Here is a 20,192-nt window from a genome sequence, read left to right on the forward strand (position 1 = left end):
CTGAAGGATCCACACTGTACACTGGAGAAACTACAGTGAGTTACTGTCTACACACACACACAGACAGACACACCTCAGACCCTAATCCTAATCTTACCTTCAGTTACCAAAAGCCAATATTGAGCTCTTTTATATATTTAAATAAAAATGATTTTAAATAAAGATATTCGATCCTGAGATTCTGAGAATATTTAATTCTTTTGGTCCTCAAAACACTGTTCATTATTCTATTAAATATTTAACATTGTTTTGTGATGTTTGTGTATGTGTGTATAGTGTGTGTATAGTGTGTATATACGTGTATGTGTGTGTATGTAAAGGCTCTGATGACGGATGGTGTTTAACGTTGTCATTCTGTCCTGTTCTCTGTCTTACAGCATTAATAGCAGAATCATTCACATTCAGATGCAGAAGTTCCACAGCAAGAACCGTAACTGATCACATCCTTTATCCACTCAGCTCCACCTCTCTCAGGCTGGAATAATAATAATAATAATAATAAATCTCCGGTTCTCAGGTCACAACATGCCATGTATATGAGTAGAAGTAATCTCACATTATAACACAGAAAAGAAAATGCATTGTAAATAATAATCATGTAGACAATCTGCATACTGAAGATCTTTACATCATTTTAAAAACAGAATCGAAAACCTTCTTGTACATTTACTGTAAAGTCGTTCCATACAATTTCATACACATGTTGATATTTATCTTCTCTGTATCTTGTTCTTACACAGACCTGAAACTCGGTACTCTCTGTATTTTCTGTGTTTCAGAAATTTCTAACTGAAATAAAATAAAGGAACTATTGTAAAAATACAGTTTCATGGTTAACAACATTGGTGTGTGTTTGTTATGTAATGATCCAGTGTGTTTGGTTAGATCTGTGTGTGGAAGAATGGAACAAGGAGGTCACTCCATGCAGGGTTTGAACCCTAATCTCCAGGGATTGGAGGTGAGATCGCATCCCAGTGATCCTCCTCCAGAGACACGGATTGACCCGAGTGCAGAGCAAGCCAAAGCCTGGAGGATAAACTAAGAGTTCAGTCCTAGACTCGAGAGTAGACTGGAGAGGCCAGAGAATTAGCAGGAGAATATTTACAGAGATCAGCAGCTGAGAACTGAACACCACCACGTAGACATTCTGAGTCCACACGGAACAATGAGTGAGTGCAGAGCTCTCCTTAAACAGACCCAGGTACAGGTGGAGCTGATTATAATTAACACTGTGCTCTCTGGCTCCCTCTAGTGATGGTCCAAGGCCGAGCCGGCTGCCCCCTACAGGAGAAATTCTATTAATGATTAATGCGTATGAGTGAATTTACAACTTAAAGTAAACGTCTACACGGAACAATTCTTAAATTATTGAGCAGTATGTAAGACATCTGTCTGTCATACACCTGTCTGTCTCTCACATTTCTAACCACCTCACTAAAATCCAGGTCAGATTCCGCCCCTACTTTTTGTGCCCCATGATCATATTTACTTATTCAACATTATGACTCGTGTGATATACGTATATAAAAATTTTACCTCACAAATTGATTAAAAATATAAGTAAATGTTATATTACCTCTTGCTGGAGCAGGTTATTTACATCTATAGCACAGCAGTGTCGAATTCTCTAATCTGATCTGACAGAATGTACTGATTAATCTTCTGTAACAGCACACCTTGTTGTGTTGTGTTCATCAATCATACTTATAAATAACACATCCTCAGGCATATAATCACTCACACACACACACACACACACACACACACACACACACACACACACACACACACACACACGTGAAAACAATTAAAAAAAACTATTGCTGTTAGTTTTCATCAGAATTTCCAGTGAGACTGTATGAGGCCACTTCTCAGTACCTGAGCTGGGTGTCATTACGGTCCAGTCTGCATTAGGGAGAAAAACTCACTTATATCTAATTACACACAATCACAGTGACCATAATGAACATGTTAGATGTCTACACAGTCGTTTATAACACAACGTCACTTTGTTGGTTTCGGTTTTCACTTTTGTGAGATTTTGTTCAGATTAATTCTGTCATTTCTTTGAGTTTGCTGTCACAGTTGTTTTCAGCATGGTTACACACGTGTGAATTGTTCTATGGATATGATGGTTCACTCAGAAATGGAAAAATGGAGAATTTTTTTTTTTTTTTGAAAATGGAAAAAGCATTATAAGTTGCATTTTCAGTTGAAATTGGGGAATCCACGTGAAGTATTCATTGTGTTGAACTATTTCAGATGGTGTTGTTTGATTTGTTCATTGTTACAGCTGAAAGTCTGTAAAGTTTGACAATAAACCAGATTTGCAGATTTACTATTTATAGGTATGTGTGAGTAAAATTAACATTTTTGTTTTATTCTATAAACTACTGACAATGTTGTTATTTAGAATGTGGAAGAAATTATAAATATGCCATCTTTTCAGACCTCAAATAATGCGAAGAAAACAAGTCCATATTCATTTTTAACACAACAAAATAATGTTTTAACTTAGGAGGAGTTCAGAAATCAGTATTTGGTGGAATAACGCTGATTTCCAATCACAGCTTTCATGCTTGGCATGCTCTCCGTCAGTCTTTTGCATTGCTGTTTGGTGACATTATGCCACTCCTGGTGCAAAAATTCAAGCAGCTCATCTTTGTTGCCTTGTGAGAACCCATTTCTCTCTTGATCACATTCCAGAGTTTTTCAGGGTTTCAGGTCTGGATATTGACCATGACAGGGTCCTGATCTGGTGGTCCTCCATCCACATAGGATGCATGAATCAAGCCAGGCACAAGGTTATCCTGGAGGAAAATGTTCCCAAACTCTGAGAATTGTTATTTTCCCCACAGGACATGCTCTATGCCACACAGCCAAGTCAATCATGATATGGATGAAGACCCACCAGATCAACCCACTGAAAACCTCTGGAAAATAATCAAGAGATGGATGGATGGTCATAAGTCATCAAACAAAGCTGAGCTGCCAGAATTTTTGTGGCAGGAGTGGCATAAAGTCCCCCAACTGCAACGTAGAATTACTAGTGGAGAGCATGCCAAGACGCATGAAAGTTGTGATTGGAAATAAGGCTTATTCCACCAAATATTTATTTTTGAACCCTTCCTAAATTAGAACAGAATTGTGCTGTTTAAAAATGAATATGAACTTGTTTTCTTTGCATAATAAGTCTGAAAACAGGGCATATTTAATTTTTGTTATTGTCATTTTCTGTAAATAAATGCACTAAATTAAATCATTTTCCCAGATTCTAAATAACAATATTATCAGTAATTTATAGAATAAAACAAGGAAAACTGATCATTTTGCAGAGGCCTCTTACATTTTTCCAGAGCTACACAGGTATATTGCGATTGTCACGTATCGTGATGGAGCGGAGATAGGACGGATGCAAGTGCAGTATGAACTTGTTTATTTTATTTTAAGTGTTTATTTTAAAAGAGAGACAGGCAGACAAATCCTAAACGTGATCCAAAAACGTAATCCAAAACAGGCGAAGGTCAGGCGATCGGCAAACAGGCATATACAGGGTTAAACATGAATCAAGGTCGTGTCACGGAAAACAGGGTCGATAAACTAAACGAGAAACATGAACTATGACGAGGAACTGGGAGCGGATAATCCAGCGTGAACTAACTCTAAACATGGACCGTGACTATGGCCACTATACGACCTAACCTAATCTACGATAATCTTCCGCCTTGTGTGCTGGGAGGCGCGCGGTATATATGCGGACATGATCAGCGTCTAAACTGCTAGCAGCTGAGGGCAATACAGACACACGTGAAATCCCAGCCAATGACAGAACAGAGAGGAGACATGACCGAAACATAAACAAAACACACGTGTCCAGATGTCACTACTGTCAACAATGGAAAAGCAATTCACGCTTAGAAAAGCATTCGCGCTTAGAGCACGCTGCTTCAAGGGGAAATCATGACATGACCCCCCCCCCCCCCCCCCCCCCAAAGGCACCCCTTCCGGAGTGCCATGAGACATCCCATTTCATTGGCGGCTCCGGCCCCCAGGGCTGGATGTCCCAAGCAGAGCCAGGAAACCGCACGGTGTTCTTGGCGGCGCAGGGAAGCGGAGCGACGACCCTGGCTGAACAGGGAGGCAGAGTAACGACCACAGCCGGGCAGACAGGCTGAGCGACGTCCTCGGCGGAGCATGAAAGCTGAGCGACTGATGGATTTAGTCAAAAATCATTACACTCATTGTACAAAATGTGCATATAGTTTAGAACAAAATTCTTATTTTTGTTTAGCAGACAGGAAAAAAATTATTTATTACGATCTTGCTTAATTTCTGAATGTTTTCTGAAGCTGAGTTTTAAAATGTTATTGAAAATAAGCACTAAGAAGTCTTTTTGTCATTAAATCTGGTGTTAAACTCTACAACAAAACGGGGATCTGCTTAGTTATAAATAGAAGAGATATTATAAGAAACATGAGCTTAGGTTCACTAATTCCCTGGGCTCAGCAGAACCTGCAAATACGAATGAAAAACATTTACATTAAATATCAGTTTTGTTAGGGAAATTTTACAATGTCAGTGGATGTCAAGTGAACCACCAGTGGTTGGTCCAACATAGTGTAATGGGTGAAGTTTGGGTTGGAGTTCCAGCCAGGTTTATGTGTGATAAAACACCTTATTAAAGTAGTTCTTAGTGTCCATCAACTGTACAGTAAAACAAATACTTCAGTCACAGTTCTATATGCTCCCATTTTATGTAAGAAACTGAACAAAACTGCATTAACCAAAATATGCTGAATTATTTAATTTCAATAACACTGTACACATTTAAGTCAAGCAGAGACAACAGAATGCATTTTCAAAGCAATTCATTCGTTCGTTGAAAAAAAAAAAACAGAGCATACAATCAAAATGATATTCAGTCCTTAGCATTTCAAAGCACTTGTCCATGCTGTCTCCGACAAAAAGTTCATCTCTTAACAACACTCCAGCTCAGAACAGAAGTTTCACACAGTAGAAGCAGACAGTAATCTCCATATGTGTTCAATTCTGAGACTAATAAAAAGTTATACGATGTCAATATGAATTTATATTAAAGCCCAGTAGAGTAGAGCTCTTAGCATTAACACGCTGTCTAGTTTATCTCGTTATTTAAAATGATATAACCGAGACATTCATTGTTTTGTGTGTTATATTTACAGAAAAGTTTCTTCCTCATAGTTGTAGTATGTCAGGTGAGACAGGATGGAGATGTGTTCCATGTAAAATGTGACAAACAGGTTAGACAAAATACTTTGAATCGGGAGATAAAGCAGATAGTTTACTAGCAGGAGAGTTAAAACATTTGCAGGTCTCGGATATCCCGCCTTTCTCTTTTTGCTGAGTTTATGTACATGCATACCTACACACACACACACACACACACACACACACACAATACAAACTTTTGTGTGTGTGTGAGTGTGTGTGTGTGTGTGTGTGTGTGTGTGTGTGCACGCACCACTACCTGCCAAACCAGTCAGACGGTGTACTGTAAGTGAAACGAACATGCCGCATAAGAGTTTTATGTTGAAGGGGACAGTAAAAGTTTTCAGGAGTAAAAACACAGTGAGTAACTAAATCTAAAGCTTTAATAAAACACACTGAAAGTTCTGGAACAGAAAGAATAATTCTTCTGAGTTTTTGCTAGACACTGAAGACATTTGGGTTTCAGATCAAAAGATGAATATGAGACAGATCAGAATTTCAGCTTTCATTTCCTGATATTTACATCTAGACATGTTAAACAACTTAGAACACGGCACCTTTTCACATTTTTGGTGGCACACCATCCAATTTTTAGGTGAGCAAAAGTATAGGAACAGAGTCTTAAAGTAAATTAGAAAAACAATAGAATTGACCTTGCTGTTCCAATACTTTCAGAGGGGACTGTATACACACTGAAGTTACACTAGATGAAGAATAATAGTAAAATAAAAATAAAGTTTGAAGTGCAAATAAAAGCTAAAAATATACATAGCATATTTAAATATACAAGTTTATACATATAGACTTGATGTATATACTGTAATATAGTTCAGACACAAGGTTTTAACAGCATTAAACAACATGACGTGCTGATCTATTTCGTAGATCATGAAGTGTATTATTATTATTATTATTATTATTATTATTATTATTATTATTATTATTATTAAGAAGAAAACCAACTTATTTCAACAACAAAGGCTTTATTTCATTTTATGGCTTAGAAGATGAATATTTGACAATGCCAATCTGTATGAATCCATCAGACAGAGTTAAACCAATCGGTGAAAGTTTTCACATATCCAGTTTTGTCTGAAAATAGAGTGTTTACTTTATTATAGCAGTGTGTTGAATGATAAACGCCTGTAACACTGATTTTCTGATAAGTGGTCGACTTAAAGGAACAAAACTGAACTTTGAACCAATTCACAAATCACGATGATCTATTTGATCCTTGTATGACCATCTAAACGGTCATTTTATTAAATATTATATAATCTTATTTATCTAACGGCGTGGATAGAGAGACATGGATGTGGGCAGAGAGACAGGTCTGTATGTTATTATTACACAATGCCAAGGTAATAGAACTGTAAGACATCAGATATCAAATGTGTGTGTGTGTGTGTGTGTGTGTGTGTGTGTGTGTGTGTGTGTGTGTGTAAATGTTCACAAGTCAGGCTCTATCTAAAACAAGAGAATCTGCATGAACTCATACTTGAAGACCCTGTAGGTTACTCTTCACCTTCCCATCTCACGCACTTATAAAAGGTTTGATGGACAAACACACTGCTGAGGAAAATTCACTAATCAACCTGATCCAGATGATGGTGGTGTCAGTCTTCTACGTGTTTAACTTTTTTGAGTTGTACACATTAAAAAAGAATTTTTAAGCAGTTTAAAAATGTGAACGTGGAGTTCATGATGAATATGTGAATCTGGGACATCAGGGAGAATAACAATAACAGACTGAGACGTGATACACGCTTAAACCTGTAGAGCTGCAATACACACATTCAGATTCCAAAAAAAAGAGATCTGTATTTCCTGACAGGAAGAAAAACACATCTGCGTCACCAACCTATTCACAGGAAACGCAGCACAGTTTCACTTTCACTACAAACAGCAGTGACTGTATTCTGTACGACGTGATCTCAGATATCTGCGTGTTTTACTGATCTTCGGTCTTCACATTATTCCGAGTCGCTTCATGTGTGTGATTTAAACTCTCCTCGGAATCGGTAAGTAATCATTATTTCCTCTGAACATTAGATCATGTTCTTATCTGTCCTTATTCGCTCCGTATCGAGCCCAGGGTTACCGCACCTTCCGTTTCTTTCTTCTCATTAATCTAATGTTTCGTCTTCAGCAAATACTTTTTTCACGTCCCTAAAGTAATTGTTAGAGTTGTACAGATCCCCGGGGTTATACCCCTACTCTTTACTATCAGTGTCCTGGGATTTGTTGAGAAAAGTGTATCTTTATGGAACTCCGGAGCGACTTGGTGCAGCGACCCCTAGTGGAAGTGAAGATAGAGCACACGCCATCCCTGTCCACACCTGCTCACTGCCAGGAGCAGCGCCATCGTGCAGTAGCCAATTAGCTTAGCTTAGCGTAGCTAAGTTTAGGATTTAAACCAAAAAATAAAATAAATAAATTAATAAATATATACTCACTATGACTAAAATGAATAAATATGACATGATGAAATAGTGACTAAATTAAAAGGATATTTTTGTCAGAAGACAAAAACTGTGCTATTATATTAGCATTATATCAGTGGTTTTAAAATGGTTTTAAAATGACAATAATATAGTTTATCACAATTATTTCTGTGATAATATATCGTTCAATGAAATTTGTTACCGTGACAGATCTAGAAAGTCGTTAGCTCATGCTCGGAAAGTCCCAAAAAGTTGCTTGTAAAAGAACCCTGTAAATGTATTTGTACACAGTACACGTATATTTTACATTATATTACATGACATTTATTCACTTAGCAGACGCTTTTATCCAAAGCGACTTACAAATGAGAAAGATACAAGCAAAGCGATATCAAGCAGAGAACAATACAATAAGTGCTACCATACGAGATCCATTAATTGAATTCCAGAAGAAGCAAAGTGCAGAGTAGAGGTGTAAGTGCATTTTTTAAAAATTATTATTTTTTTTATTATGAGTTTGTTAGGTGTTCATTGAAGAGTTGGGTCTTTAGTTGTTTTTTGAAGATGGTGAGAGATTCTGCGGGCCGGATTGATATTGGAAGTGCATTCCACCACTGAGGAACAGTTAGTGTGAAGGTTCTGGAAAGGGACCTTGCTCCACACTGAGTTGGAACTGCTAAACGTCGGTCGCTAATCGATCGCAGATTGCGAGAGGGAACGTACGCCTTCAGGAGAGAGTTGAGGTAGGGGGCGCTGTTCCTGACAAGGTCTTGTAGGTGAGCATCAAGGCCTTGAACTTGATGCGGGCGGCTACAGGAAGCCAGTGGAGGAGATGAAGAGGGGTGTGACATGGGTTCTCTTGGACTGGTTGAAGATGAGGCGCGCTGCAGCATTCTGAATCATCTGAAGGGGTTTGATGGAGCTGGCTGGGAGGCCTGAAAGCAGTGAGTTGCAGTAGTCCAGTTTAGAGATAACAAGAGCCTGGACTAGAATCTGTGTAGCCTGTTTGGTGATGTAGGGTCGGATTTTCTTGATGTTGTAAAGGATGAACCTACAGGACCTTGCAGTTGCTGAGATATGGTCTGCAAAGGTCAAGCCATTATCAAGAATCACCCCAAGGTTCCTGGCCGTCCTGGTTGGCATGAGTGTGAGTGAGCCGAGCTGTACAGTGAGGTTGTGGTTGATTGAGGGACAGGCTGGGATGACGAGAAGCTCAGATTTTGCCAGGTTAAGTTTAAGATGGTTTTCCTTCATCCAGACCGAGATGTCTGAAAGGCAAGCAGAGATGCGTACAGAGATGGATGGATCGTCAGGCTGGAAGGACAAATGGAGCTGGGTGTCATCAGCATAGCAATGATATGAGAAGCCATGAGACTCAATCACCTCCCCTAGAGATGTGGTGTAGATAGAAAAGAGGAGTGGACCCAGAACTGACCCCTGTGGAACGCCAGTTGTGAGTTGCTGAATTTCAGAAATACCTCCCCTCCATGATACCTTGAAGGATCTGTCAGAGAGATAGGATTCCACCCAGCGCAGAACCGTTCCAGTGATGCCCAGGCTGGAGAGAGTTGACAGGACATTTTATTTGCATAAAGTATTTTTTTCACTTTAACTTCTGTCTGTAATAATATCTGTGTTGTAGAATGATGGAGGGAAAGAGATCAGACTCACCAGAACCCAGCTGTGTCTCCATGAAGAGCGATGAGTCAATGGGAGAGCCACTTCACTTCAGAGACAGAGACAGTTCTCCTGAGCCGAGGTCAGTACAGTGAGGAGATTTAGTTCTTCTCTCACCAATAAAAAACAGAAGGGACATTTACACTCAGACATACACTTCAAAAAGGAAAAGGGAGCTAACAGAAACTATTTATCTTGTTCAAACTGTTTTTCCCTCATCAAAGATTATTAATTGAGTTAATTCTTGCATGGTAAGTAAGAAGAACAAGACTGGGCCCCGGAGTTAGTTAGTTGTCCTGGAGCTACTGAATGAAAATGTTTGTTTATATATATATATATATATGGAATGACTGACTTGGTTAGAAGCAGTAGTTAAGTCGCAAAATAACCCTGCAAATGTATTTGTTCACAGCACAAGTTTGTTTGTTTGTACAGTGCTGTGAAAAAATATTTGCCCCCATCCTGATTTCTTCTGCATTTGTGTATATCTCATACTAAATAGTTTTAGATCTTCAAACGAAATAACATGAAACAAAAGCAACCTGAATAAACACACTATACATTATTTATTTATTTTTTATTGAAGCAAGAAATGTTATCAAACACCTATCCCCCATGTGAAAAACTGATTTCCCCCTTAAAAATAAAATCTGTTTGTACCATCTTTAGCAGCAACAACTGAAACCAAACACTTCTGATACCTGGAGATCAGACTTTCACTTCACTAGAACTAGGACTTACTCCTACACTTTGGATCATTCAGTCTGGATCATCTGAAACCGCGTACTAACCGTCTATACAGTAGACGAGACACATGTATTTTTCGCCGTAAAACTGCCGTGTGTGATCGTGTCCTGTCGCACAATGCGGTGAAAACTCTCGCACGACGTTCATAATGTGATTAAGGTGTTTACATGTCTGTAATACACGTCCATAATGTGACTAAAACAGGAGTACTCCACCTGTCTTAATTCCATTAGAGCTTTATTCAAGTATGACCTTAATCAGATTAAGGTAATTAAAAATTTTTGTTTACATGCTAGTTTCTTAATCAAAGTATGGTCTTAATCGGGTTAAGAGATTACTGTTGTCCATGTAAACTCAGCTATTGTCTTGCTGCATAATCCAAATACATTTTCACACAGGACCAGTTGGTATTGCATAACTTTTTTACTTCAACACATAACATTATCATTTTAAAATCCTGTACTTTGTGTTTACTCAGGTTGCTTTTGTTTTATCTTAGATTTTGTTTTAATTTCAGAAACAATTTAGTATGAGATATACACAAAAACAGAAACAAGAAATCAGGATGGGGCAAATACTTTTTCACAGCACCGTACATCTTAACCTCATTTTAATAATGTCTGCACCTTTCCAACATTTCAGACATAATATGGTCGGTTGGAATGCTAGAACTTGCCTTTTATTCTGTCTGTATTATTTACTTTGCTTCTTATTAGACTAAGATGAAGATTGTTTAAGAGGTTTTGTGCTACTTCAAACTTTATATACAATCATCTGTATACATTCCATATTATATTAACATGTCCAATTCCCTTCATTTCTGTCTGTAATAATATCTGTGTTGTAGAATGATGGAGGGAAAGAGATCAGACTCACCAGAACCCAGCTGTGTCTCTATGAAGAGTGACGGGTCAATGGGAGAGCCACTTCATTTCAGAGACAGAGACAGTTCTCCTGATCTGAGGTCAGTATAGTGAGGCATTTTTACAGCAGTGTTCACCTGATCAAACTCACTGGTCTCATTATATAACTATTTATTAATTAATTCATTAAAACATTTCTCGCTAAACATGTTAGTGTCAGTGCGGAAATCCTGAAATCAGTGTATTGTGTTAAGAGGATAGTGTTAAATATCTGTCTCTGTATGTATTAGTGTGTGTTGTGCAGCTATGAATACATATAGTCTATATTACATCATGTGTTTTATTTCTTCACAGACCACAACAGAAGAAATCCAACCTCAGCAGAAATCAGCTGGACTCCATCTTCAAGGTGTGTGTATACGGTTTATCCATGTGCAGCAGCATTATGGGTAATCAGACAGAATTTCAGCTGTAACTGTGGGAATAGAAAGAGACTTTTCTTCTTTTTATAAAATAAAAGCTCCTCTCAGTGTGTAACATTATAATATTTAGATGTGTTCCTGTGTGTTTCTAACCAGGAGCTGGAACACAAAGTCATCACTCTGATGAAGAAAGAGCTGAAGAGGTTTAGGAAGCTCCTGAGTCCAGATTACCCAGCATGCACTGAGAGGGAGGTGGAGGATGAGGAGGATCTGCACAGTGTCAGAGACGGAGCGCTGAAGATCACACTGCACGTCCTGAAGAACATGAACCACACAGATCTCGCTAACACACTGCACAACAGTAAGAGCTCTGAGTCATGACTTTATTTTATCAACTGAAATTCTGTTCATACTTAAACACATCATATTCAATTTATCAAGATGAATTAGTCAATAATATTAATAATCTGAAATTAGTTTTAGTTTGCACTGTATATGTTTTTATTTCTAAATTTAATACATTAATCAGGAATGTACATCAATATTTAATTTATTTATTTAAAGTGATTTTGCATTAAAACATGTTATGACTTTGTTTATTAGAGTCTGAGGCCTCTGTGTGTCAGACAAATCTGAAATCCAGCCTGAGAGAGAAGTTTAAAAGAATTAATGAAGGAATCTCACAGCATGGAAGCTCAGCACTTCTGAATGAGATCTACACAGAGCTCTACATCACAGAGGGGTGGAGTGGAGACGTCAATAATGAACATGAGGAGAGACAGATTGAGACAGCGTCCAGGAGACCAGCAGCACAGGAGACACCCATCAAATGTAATGACCTCTTTAAAGACAAGTCCATCAGAAGTGTTCTGACTGAAGGAGTTTCTGGAATTGGAAAAACAGTCTCTGTGCAGAAGTTCATTCTGGACTGGACTGAAGGAAAAGCAAATCAGGACGTCACTTTCATGTTTCCACTTCCCTTTAGAGAGCTGAATCTGATGAAGCAGAAACATCTCAGTCTGATGGATCTTCTTCATCACTTTTTCCCTGAAATGAGAAAACTAGAATTAATAGACTCCTACAAAGTGCTGTTGATCTTTGATGGTCTGGATGAGTGTCGACTTCCTCTAAATTTCCAGAAGAATGAGAGTTTGTGTGATGTGACAGAGTCAGCCTCAGTGGATGTGCTGCTGACGAACCTCATCAAGGGGAATCTGATTCCCTCTGCTCTCCTCTGGATAACCTCTCGACCAGGAGCAGCCAATCAGATCCCTCCCGAGTGTGTAGACCAGGTAACAGAGGTACGAGGGTTCAGTGATCCTCAGAAAGAGGAGTACTTCAGGAAGAGGATCAGTGATCAGAGCCTGGCCAATAAAATCATCTCACACATGAAGTCTTCAAGAAGCCTCCACATCATGTGCCACATCCCAGTCTTCTGCTGGATCTCAGCCACTGTTCTAGAGAGAATGTTGGGTGGAGCAGAGAGTGGAGAGATCCCCAAGACCCTGACTCAAATGTTCACACACTTCCTGATCTTTCAGATCAAACACAAGGACCAAAAGTACCATCAGAAATGTGACCCTGATCCTCAGCAGACCAGAGAGAGTATCCTGGCACTGGGAAAACTGGCTTTCCAACAGCTGGAGAAAGGAAACCTGATCTTCTATGAGGAAGACCTGAGAGAGTGTGGCATTGATGTGAGAGAAGCATCAGTGTACTCAGGAGTGTGTACCCAAATCTTCAGAGAGGAGTTTGGGCTTCACCTGGGGAAGGAATTCAGCTTTGTACATCTGAGTGTTCAGGAGTTTCTGGCTGCTTTATACACATTTCTCTCCTTCATCAGCAGAAATGTAACAGAACAACAAACCACTGATCTGTCTGATCTTCTCACCAAGTCAGACATGTCTGATCTCCTCAGGAGTGCAGTGGACAAGGCCTTACAGAGTGAGAATGGACACCTGGACCTGTTCCTCCGCTTCCTACTGGGTCTCTCACTGGAGTCCAATCAGACTCTCCTACGAGGCTTAATGCCTCAGACAGGAAGCAGCTCTCACAGCAAACAGGAAACAGTCGAGTACATCAAGGAGAAGATCAGGGAGAATCCATCTCTAGAGAAATCCATCAATCTGTTCCACTGTCTGAATGAACTGAATGATCATTCTCTAGTGCAGGGAATACAAACTTACCTGAACAGAGGAGGTAACAGTCGTCTCAGGGGAACCATACTCTCTCCTTCTCAGTGGTCAGCTCTGGTGTTTGTGTTACTGAACTCAGATCAGGATCTGGATGAGTTTAATTTGATTAAATATTACCCATCAGAGGAATGTCTTCTGAAACTGCTGCCAGTGGTCAAAGCCTCCAGAAAAGCTGTGTGAGTATTTTTATTTATAAATGTATTTCATGGTTTATTATTTTAATGTAACACTGAACTGCACTGTTTGGATTAATGCTGGTTAATAATTACTCTAATCCTCTTTAAACAAACTTCTGGTACTGTTACTGAAGATTGTTCACCTTTTACAGTAATTTTACTAAACCAACCTTCTGACACGAACACACCACCTGTACTGAATTCAACACAAGATCTAGAGCCCATAGATCAGTGCACATTAGACTTGTGAGATCGAGTGTAATACTCCATCATCCTTTCGTTCCCCAGAACTGTCACTGATTGATGATAGTCTCACCTGTGGCTCTGAGGAAGGAACAAACCTTCATAACATATGTAACATGTCATGTACATATTATTCCATTACAGACAAAAACCCCAAAAAACTAAAAATAGTTATGAGTTGAGGTCAAAGGAAACATATTACGAGATACAGCACAATTAATTTTTGTCTCTTAAAGCTGCAGACACCATGTTTTCCCACAGACATTTAAATCATCCAATCATTGTTGTCACGATTTCCCCTTGAGCCAGTGCTGCAGTATTGCAGCGTGCTCGGAAAACTGAAGCGCAAGCTCGTGCACGATCCCTTAGCGAACGCACGCTTTTCGGTCTTCAATGACACTGAATTTGTTTATGTTGAAAATGTGCTTTTGTTATGGTTATGTTCTGTCTCCGCCCTGTTTTGACATTTTCTGTTTCCCAAATGTGTTCCGTCACTGTTTTCAGCTGTCCCGTGTTTAACCCATGGTTACGTTTGTTATATAAATGGTAAATGGTGCACATCTATAGCGCTTTTATCCAAAGCGCTTTACACTGTGTCTCATTCACCCATTCACACACACACACACCAGTGGTAGCAGAGCTGCCATGCATGTAAACTTTACCTGGATTGTGGCTGTGTTTGTGTGTGTTTGGGATCAGAGTTCTGATATGTCATCATTTCTCTTCCAGGTTGTATTATTGTAATCTGACAGAGGAAAGCTGTAGAGCTCTATCTTCAGTTCTCAGCTCAAACTCCTCCAATCTGAGAGAACTGGACCTGAGTAACAATAACCTGCAGGATTCAGGAGTGAAGCTGCTCTCTGCTGGACTGGAGAACCCACACTGTACACTGGAGACACTGAGGTACTGAGAAACCCAAATGTGTACAGGAGAATCATATTTACTCTGTAGATTAATCCTTAATCATGAATAAATGATAAATATACTTGAGAATTGTTATTAAAGCTGTTTAGATCTTGTGTCTCCGTCTCTATCCATCTCTTTCCCTTTCTTGTTGTTAAATACATCGTCTGATATGAGCTGAGACACGTGGATCTGTCCGAGTACAAATACACAGTCTCTTTATTTATATTTTATTCTGACATCAGAACCTTGTGTTCAACTGATGGAAATTAAACTCATTTATCAATCAGATATTCACATATTTCATCATTTCTCTTCCAGGCTGTGTGAGTGTAATCTGACAGAGGAAAGCTGTAGAGCTCTGTCCTCAGTTCTCACCTCAAACTCCTCCAGACTGAGAGAACTGAACCTGAGTAACAATTGTAACCTGCAGGATTCAGGAGTGAAGCTGCTCTCTGCTGGACTGGAGAACCCACATTGTACACTGGAGATACTGAGGTACACACACACACACACACACACACACACACACACACACACACACACACACACAGTAAGTGTACTGTATATACAGATTGTGTATGTGTAAAGATTTACACTGTAAGTGAGATGTTTTCTCTCTGCAGGTTGTGTAAATGCGGTATTACAGATGAAGGTTGTGTTGCTGTGGCTTCAGCTCTGAGATCAAACACCTCATCAAACCTGAGAGAACTGTTTCTGTACTACAATAATCCAGGAGAATCAGGAGTGAAGCTGCTCTCTGATCTACTGAAGGATCCACACTGTAACCTGGAGAAACTACAGTGAGTTACTGTCTACACTCTCTCACACACACACACACACACACACCTCAGACCCTAATCCTAATCTTACCTTCAGTTACCAAATGTAATAGTTGGCCCTTTAATTAATGTATTAATTTTAATAAAATGATTTTAAATTTTAAATGAAGATATTTGATCCTTTTGATCCTCAAAACACTGTTCATTATTCTATTAAATATTTAGAGTGTGTGTGTATGTGTGTGAATTGTGTGTCTGTGTGTGTGTGAGAGAGAGTGTGTGTGTGTGAGAGTGTGTGTGTGTGTGTGTGTGTGTGTGTAAAGATGATGGATGGTGTTTAACGTTGTCATTCTGTCCTGTTCTCTGTCTTACAGCATTAAGGGATGAATCATTCACATTCAGATGCAGAAGTTCCACAGCAAGAACCGTAACTGATCACATCCTTTATCCACTCAGCTCCACCTCACTTCAGGCTGGAATAATAATAATAATAATAATAATAATAATAATAATAATAATAATAATAATAATAAATCTCCGGTTCTCAGGTCACAACATGCCATGTATACACATGTTATAACACTTATTTACACTATAACTATAACACTATAACAGGTCCGAAAGTTCAACTGTAAAGTTATATCTTTTCTAGTGTACATTAAATACTCGTGTAAACATGTAGACCTGCATCACATTTCACTAATAAAGATATTTTACTAAACAGCAATTGAAAACCTTCTTTTACATTTACTATAGTATGTGTGTGTGTGTGTGTGTGTGTGTGTGTGTTGGGGGGGGGGGTTGGTGTCTACGTTTAAAAAAGCACTATATAACACCATTCAGTGTGAATAGTGCTGTAGTGGTGTGTTTGCCGTGTCCATTTCAGAGCTGCTGAATCCCACGTGAAACATCTCCTGTCCAGTGTAGTGTACTCTGTAGATGATTGTGAATGGTAGGTCCGGTCAATAACAGAGCACTAATCCACAGACAACTGTTCACCAGTTTGGGCAGCACTGCAGAGCTGCTGTGTAAGGGTGCGGAGGAAGACTCGGGAGGAAGGAGGAGTTTTAGCAGAGCTCCAGGATCGTGTTTATTTGCACCAGGCTTTCTTCAGCACACTTTCCAAAACTCAATCAAAAAGACAAAGAAAAAGAAAAAAGGGTCATCACTAACTTGCAGATTTCACCCTGTTCAAGTTCCAGGTCACATTCCGTGGTGTGTGTGTGTGTCTCTGTGTGTGTTGCACACACTACACAACTACATCTCCGGTTGTCCAGGAAGCACAAAGTAACACATATAAGTAGACTGGCTGTAATAAGACACCAATGAGAGTCATCAGTGTTACCTGCAGGCTCCACATGTCTCCTCTCCATCCGCAGCTGTTGCTCGACCACGCCCCACTGCCACTTCTACATTTGGGGAAATATACATGTATGGACATTGGTACATTGATTTCTGTTGCATAAGGGACATGGGTATTGTTGATAAAAATGAAGTCTGCTGTTGGTCTGAGGTGTGAACTGGATAAACTACAGAACTAAACATCACACACCAGGTCTTTAATTTCATTCTCTGAGATCTGAGCTGCTCCTAAAGCCACGTTTCACTGCTTCAGTGTCCTGGTTTCTGAGCTTTACACCAAACGACCCTGTGTTTCCATTCTTCCTGTACATTCTATCAGATAAACACCCACTGTTCTTATTTCTTTCTCTTCACTGACTGTCACATTTATTCTTTTATTACTTCCTATGTTCTGACCTTCCCTGTGTGACGTCCTATTTTCTGAACTTATTGTTCATGTTTTAATTTGGGCCTCAGTTAAGTTTGTATTCTTTATCCTTTTTGTTACTGACTGCTCCACTGCAGCTCTCAGGCTCTCATATTTCAGGTCAAACATCATTACAATTACTTTCACTTTTTCTACCACACACACACACACACACACACACACACACACACACACACACACACACACACACACACACACACACACACACACACACACCTGTATGGAAATGTCAATGCAAATATTATGATAATGAACTTCTCTAAACTCTGAATCCTGTTTCTGTCCCTCTGACCGGACTGGCTTTGTTTGTAGTCATGGGTGTGTGTGTGTGTGTGTGTGTGTGTGTGTGTGTGTGTGTGTGTGTGTATGTCCAACAAACCAGACAGATGAGGAAGGGAAACACAGCAGCTGTGTTTTGTGTCGATGGGAAATAAGTTTAAACGTTAAGACTTTTCAGGAGTAAAGACACAGTGAGTATCTAAATCTAAAGCTTTAATAAAACACGCTGAAAGTTCTGGAACAGAAAGACTAGTCCTTTTGGGTTTTTGCTAAACACTGAAGACGTTTGGGTTTCAGATCAAAAGATGTAGATGAGACGATAGATCAGAATTTCAGCTTTCATTTAATGATATTTACATCTAGACATGTGAACAAAAGTATAGGAACAGACAGTTTTAAAGTAAATTAGAAAAACAAAAGAATTGACCTTTCTGTTCCAATACTTTCGGAGGGGACTGTATACACACTGAATTTACACGAGATGAAAAACTGCTATTTGATTTTTTACTGAAATGATAAAGTCCTTTAGTTTTAAGACGTGATAATGTCCTGTCTCTGTACGTGAACTCTGTACTGATCCGGGGTTTGATTTAACACAAACGTTGGATCATACGATATGATCAAAAACTACTAGACATCAGATCATCGCTTCGAACGGACCTTGCGATACTATATATGTTAGCATTTTAATTTAAGAAAATAATTCCCGGCCCTCACAAGACCCACGGGGAACATTCCGGAACTTCCCAGCGGCCAGTCGGCGCCTGAATAGAACTGATAGGTTACTAAAACAGAACACGATCAAGTTAACAAACTCCTGAACAGATCACTCACAATAACTGGTTATACTTTTTGGTTTGCTTTTCAAGGAGATTAAATATGGAACCCGAGAACCTTTCTGCAAAGCGCTGTGCAGTTTCTGTGTGTAAAACGCTGCTGGTGCGAAAGCACACGCGCCACTCGCACCTCAAACTGCTTCTGCTCTGCTTCTGCTCTGCTTCTGCTCTGCTTCTGCTCTGCTTCTGCTCTGCTTCTGCTCCGCATGCGGTGTGAACCGGGTGTAGGTTTACAGTCTCATTGGTGTAGGAGGAAGAAACGCTAAAGAGACCAAGAAAGAAGACTTGTTGATTCTGTACTGTACCGACTGCGTTTATCTTTTTAATACTGATGCTGGAGATATTCGGGGATAGGTTGTGTGTGTGTGTGTGTGTGTGTGTGTGTGTGTGTGTGTGTGTGTGTGTGTGTGTGTGTGTGTGTGTGTGTGCGTGTGTGTAGAGAGGGAGAGAAAGCGTGTAAAGTTTAAACAGCTAACATGAGCTAATTCCTATCACATTTCCAGTAAACTCCTGGGCAGTTCCAGGAAGCTCTCCATGATCCATTCCAGCACACTACAGTGCAACAGTGTGAAGTTCACATTTGGGTAAAAAAATAAAATAAAAGTAAACTGACACTTTTTCTGCTAAATTTTAGAATCTGTTCTGAATTTTAAAATACACTCTAAAACACTGAGTTAAAAACAACCCTAACTGGGTTATCTTCAGAACAACGGCTGGGTAAATACAGGACAGGACACATTTTGGGTTAAACTAACCCGTCACGTTGGGTTGTTCATTATAACCCGGCAAATGTGTTGTTTTTCAACTGAAAGGATGGTTTCATTCTTACAAAAACACTGAGTTAACTTTATTTCATTAATGGGTTAATATTTTCACATTATTTTTACCCTTTGCAATTGTTAAATCTACCACATTATAAATAAATACATCAACATGGTGTCTCCTTTATTTATACACAACAAGATTATCAGAAATGTAATGCTAGAGATGAATAAGTGGTGTTTATATATAGACTTTGTAGTAAATGACTCAAATAAGTCATATATTTAAGGTGAAAACGTCAGATTTTGATCAAAGGAGACGTTTAAAACATTTAAAAAAAACTGAGTAACCAACTTACGATCCAATGGCTTTACAAACAAGTTAACGAAGAAAGCAATGCGTTTAGTGTCATGGAAACTGGACTGTTATCGCACATTTTTGCTTTTTTAGTGTACAGAAATGCTTTTATGGATAAATATATTCATACGAACATTTTTCCAAATAAATCTAACAGTCTGACTGTATGAAAACCGCTACCTCCACCTGAGACCTGAGGTGAATTCAAACAGTCTGCCTGGGCTGATATAAAATCTGATCAAACTGATCATCATACTGATGCAATGGCAGTAATCTCTGCCTCAACATCAGCAAAACTAAGGAGATGATTATGGACTACAGGAGGCTGCAGGAGGATGACCACACCCCCTTATACACTGGTGGGGCTGCTGTGGAAAGAGTAAAGAGTATGAAGCCCCTCAGTGTGCACCTCACCGACAACCTGACATGGACCCTTCACACTAAGACCAGGGTGAAATCTGCTCATCAGC

General features: G+C 39.3%; 1 protein-coding gene across 6 annotated transcripts in view; it reads left to right on the plus strand.

Moving 5' to 3' along the window:
• Nucleotides 1-20,192, plus strand: part of LOC108263642 (NACHT, LRR and PYD domains-containing protein 3) — a 50,131-nt gene that overhangs the window by 13,028 nt on the left and 16,911 nt on the right. For 3 of the 6 annotated variants that reach the window (XM_053685210.1, XM_053685283.1, XM_053685250.1), the window contains 2 exons: nt 1-35; nt 15,239-15,415. The exon at nt 1-35 is cut by the window's left edge and continues 142 nt beyond it. In XM_053685210.1, the coding sequence (XP_053541185.1) occupies nt 1-35; nt 15,239-15,415 (212 nt within the window). Of the gene's footprint in view, nt 36-5,510; nt 5,608-7,081; nt 7,269-9,333; nt 9,451-10,962; nt 11,080-11,332; nt 11,388-11,556; nt 11,762-12,003; nt 13,772-14,743; nt 14,918-15,238; nt 15,416-20,192 lie in introns of those variants that run through there. The other 3 variants (XM_053685376.1, XM_053685297.1, XM_053685330.1) reach the window with 3 other exon arrangements.

This window comes from Ictalurus punctatus, chromosome 1 (genome assembly GCF_001660625.3).
Source record: "Ictalurus punctatus breed USDA103 chromosome 1, Coco_2.0, whole genome shotgun sequence".
NCBI lineage: Eukaryota > Metazoa > Chordata > Actinopteri > Siluriformes > Ictaluridae > Ictalurus > Ictalurus punctatus.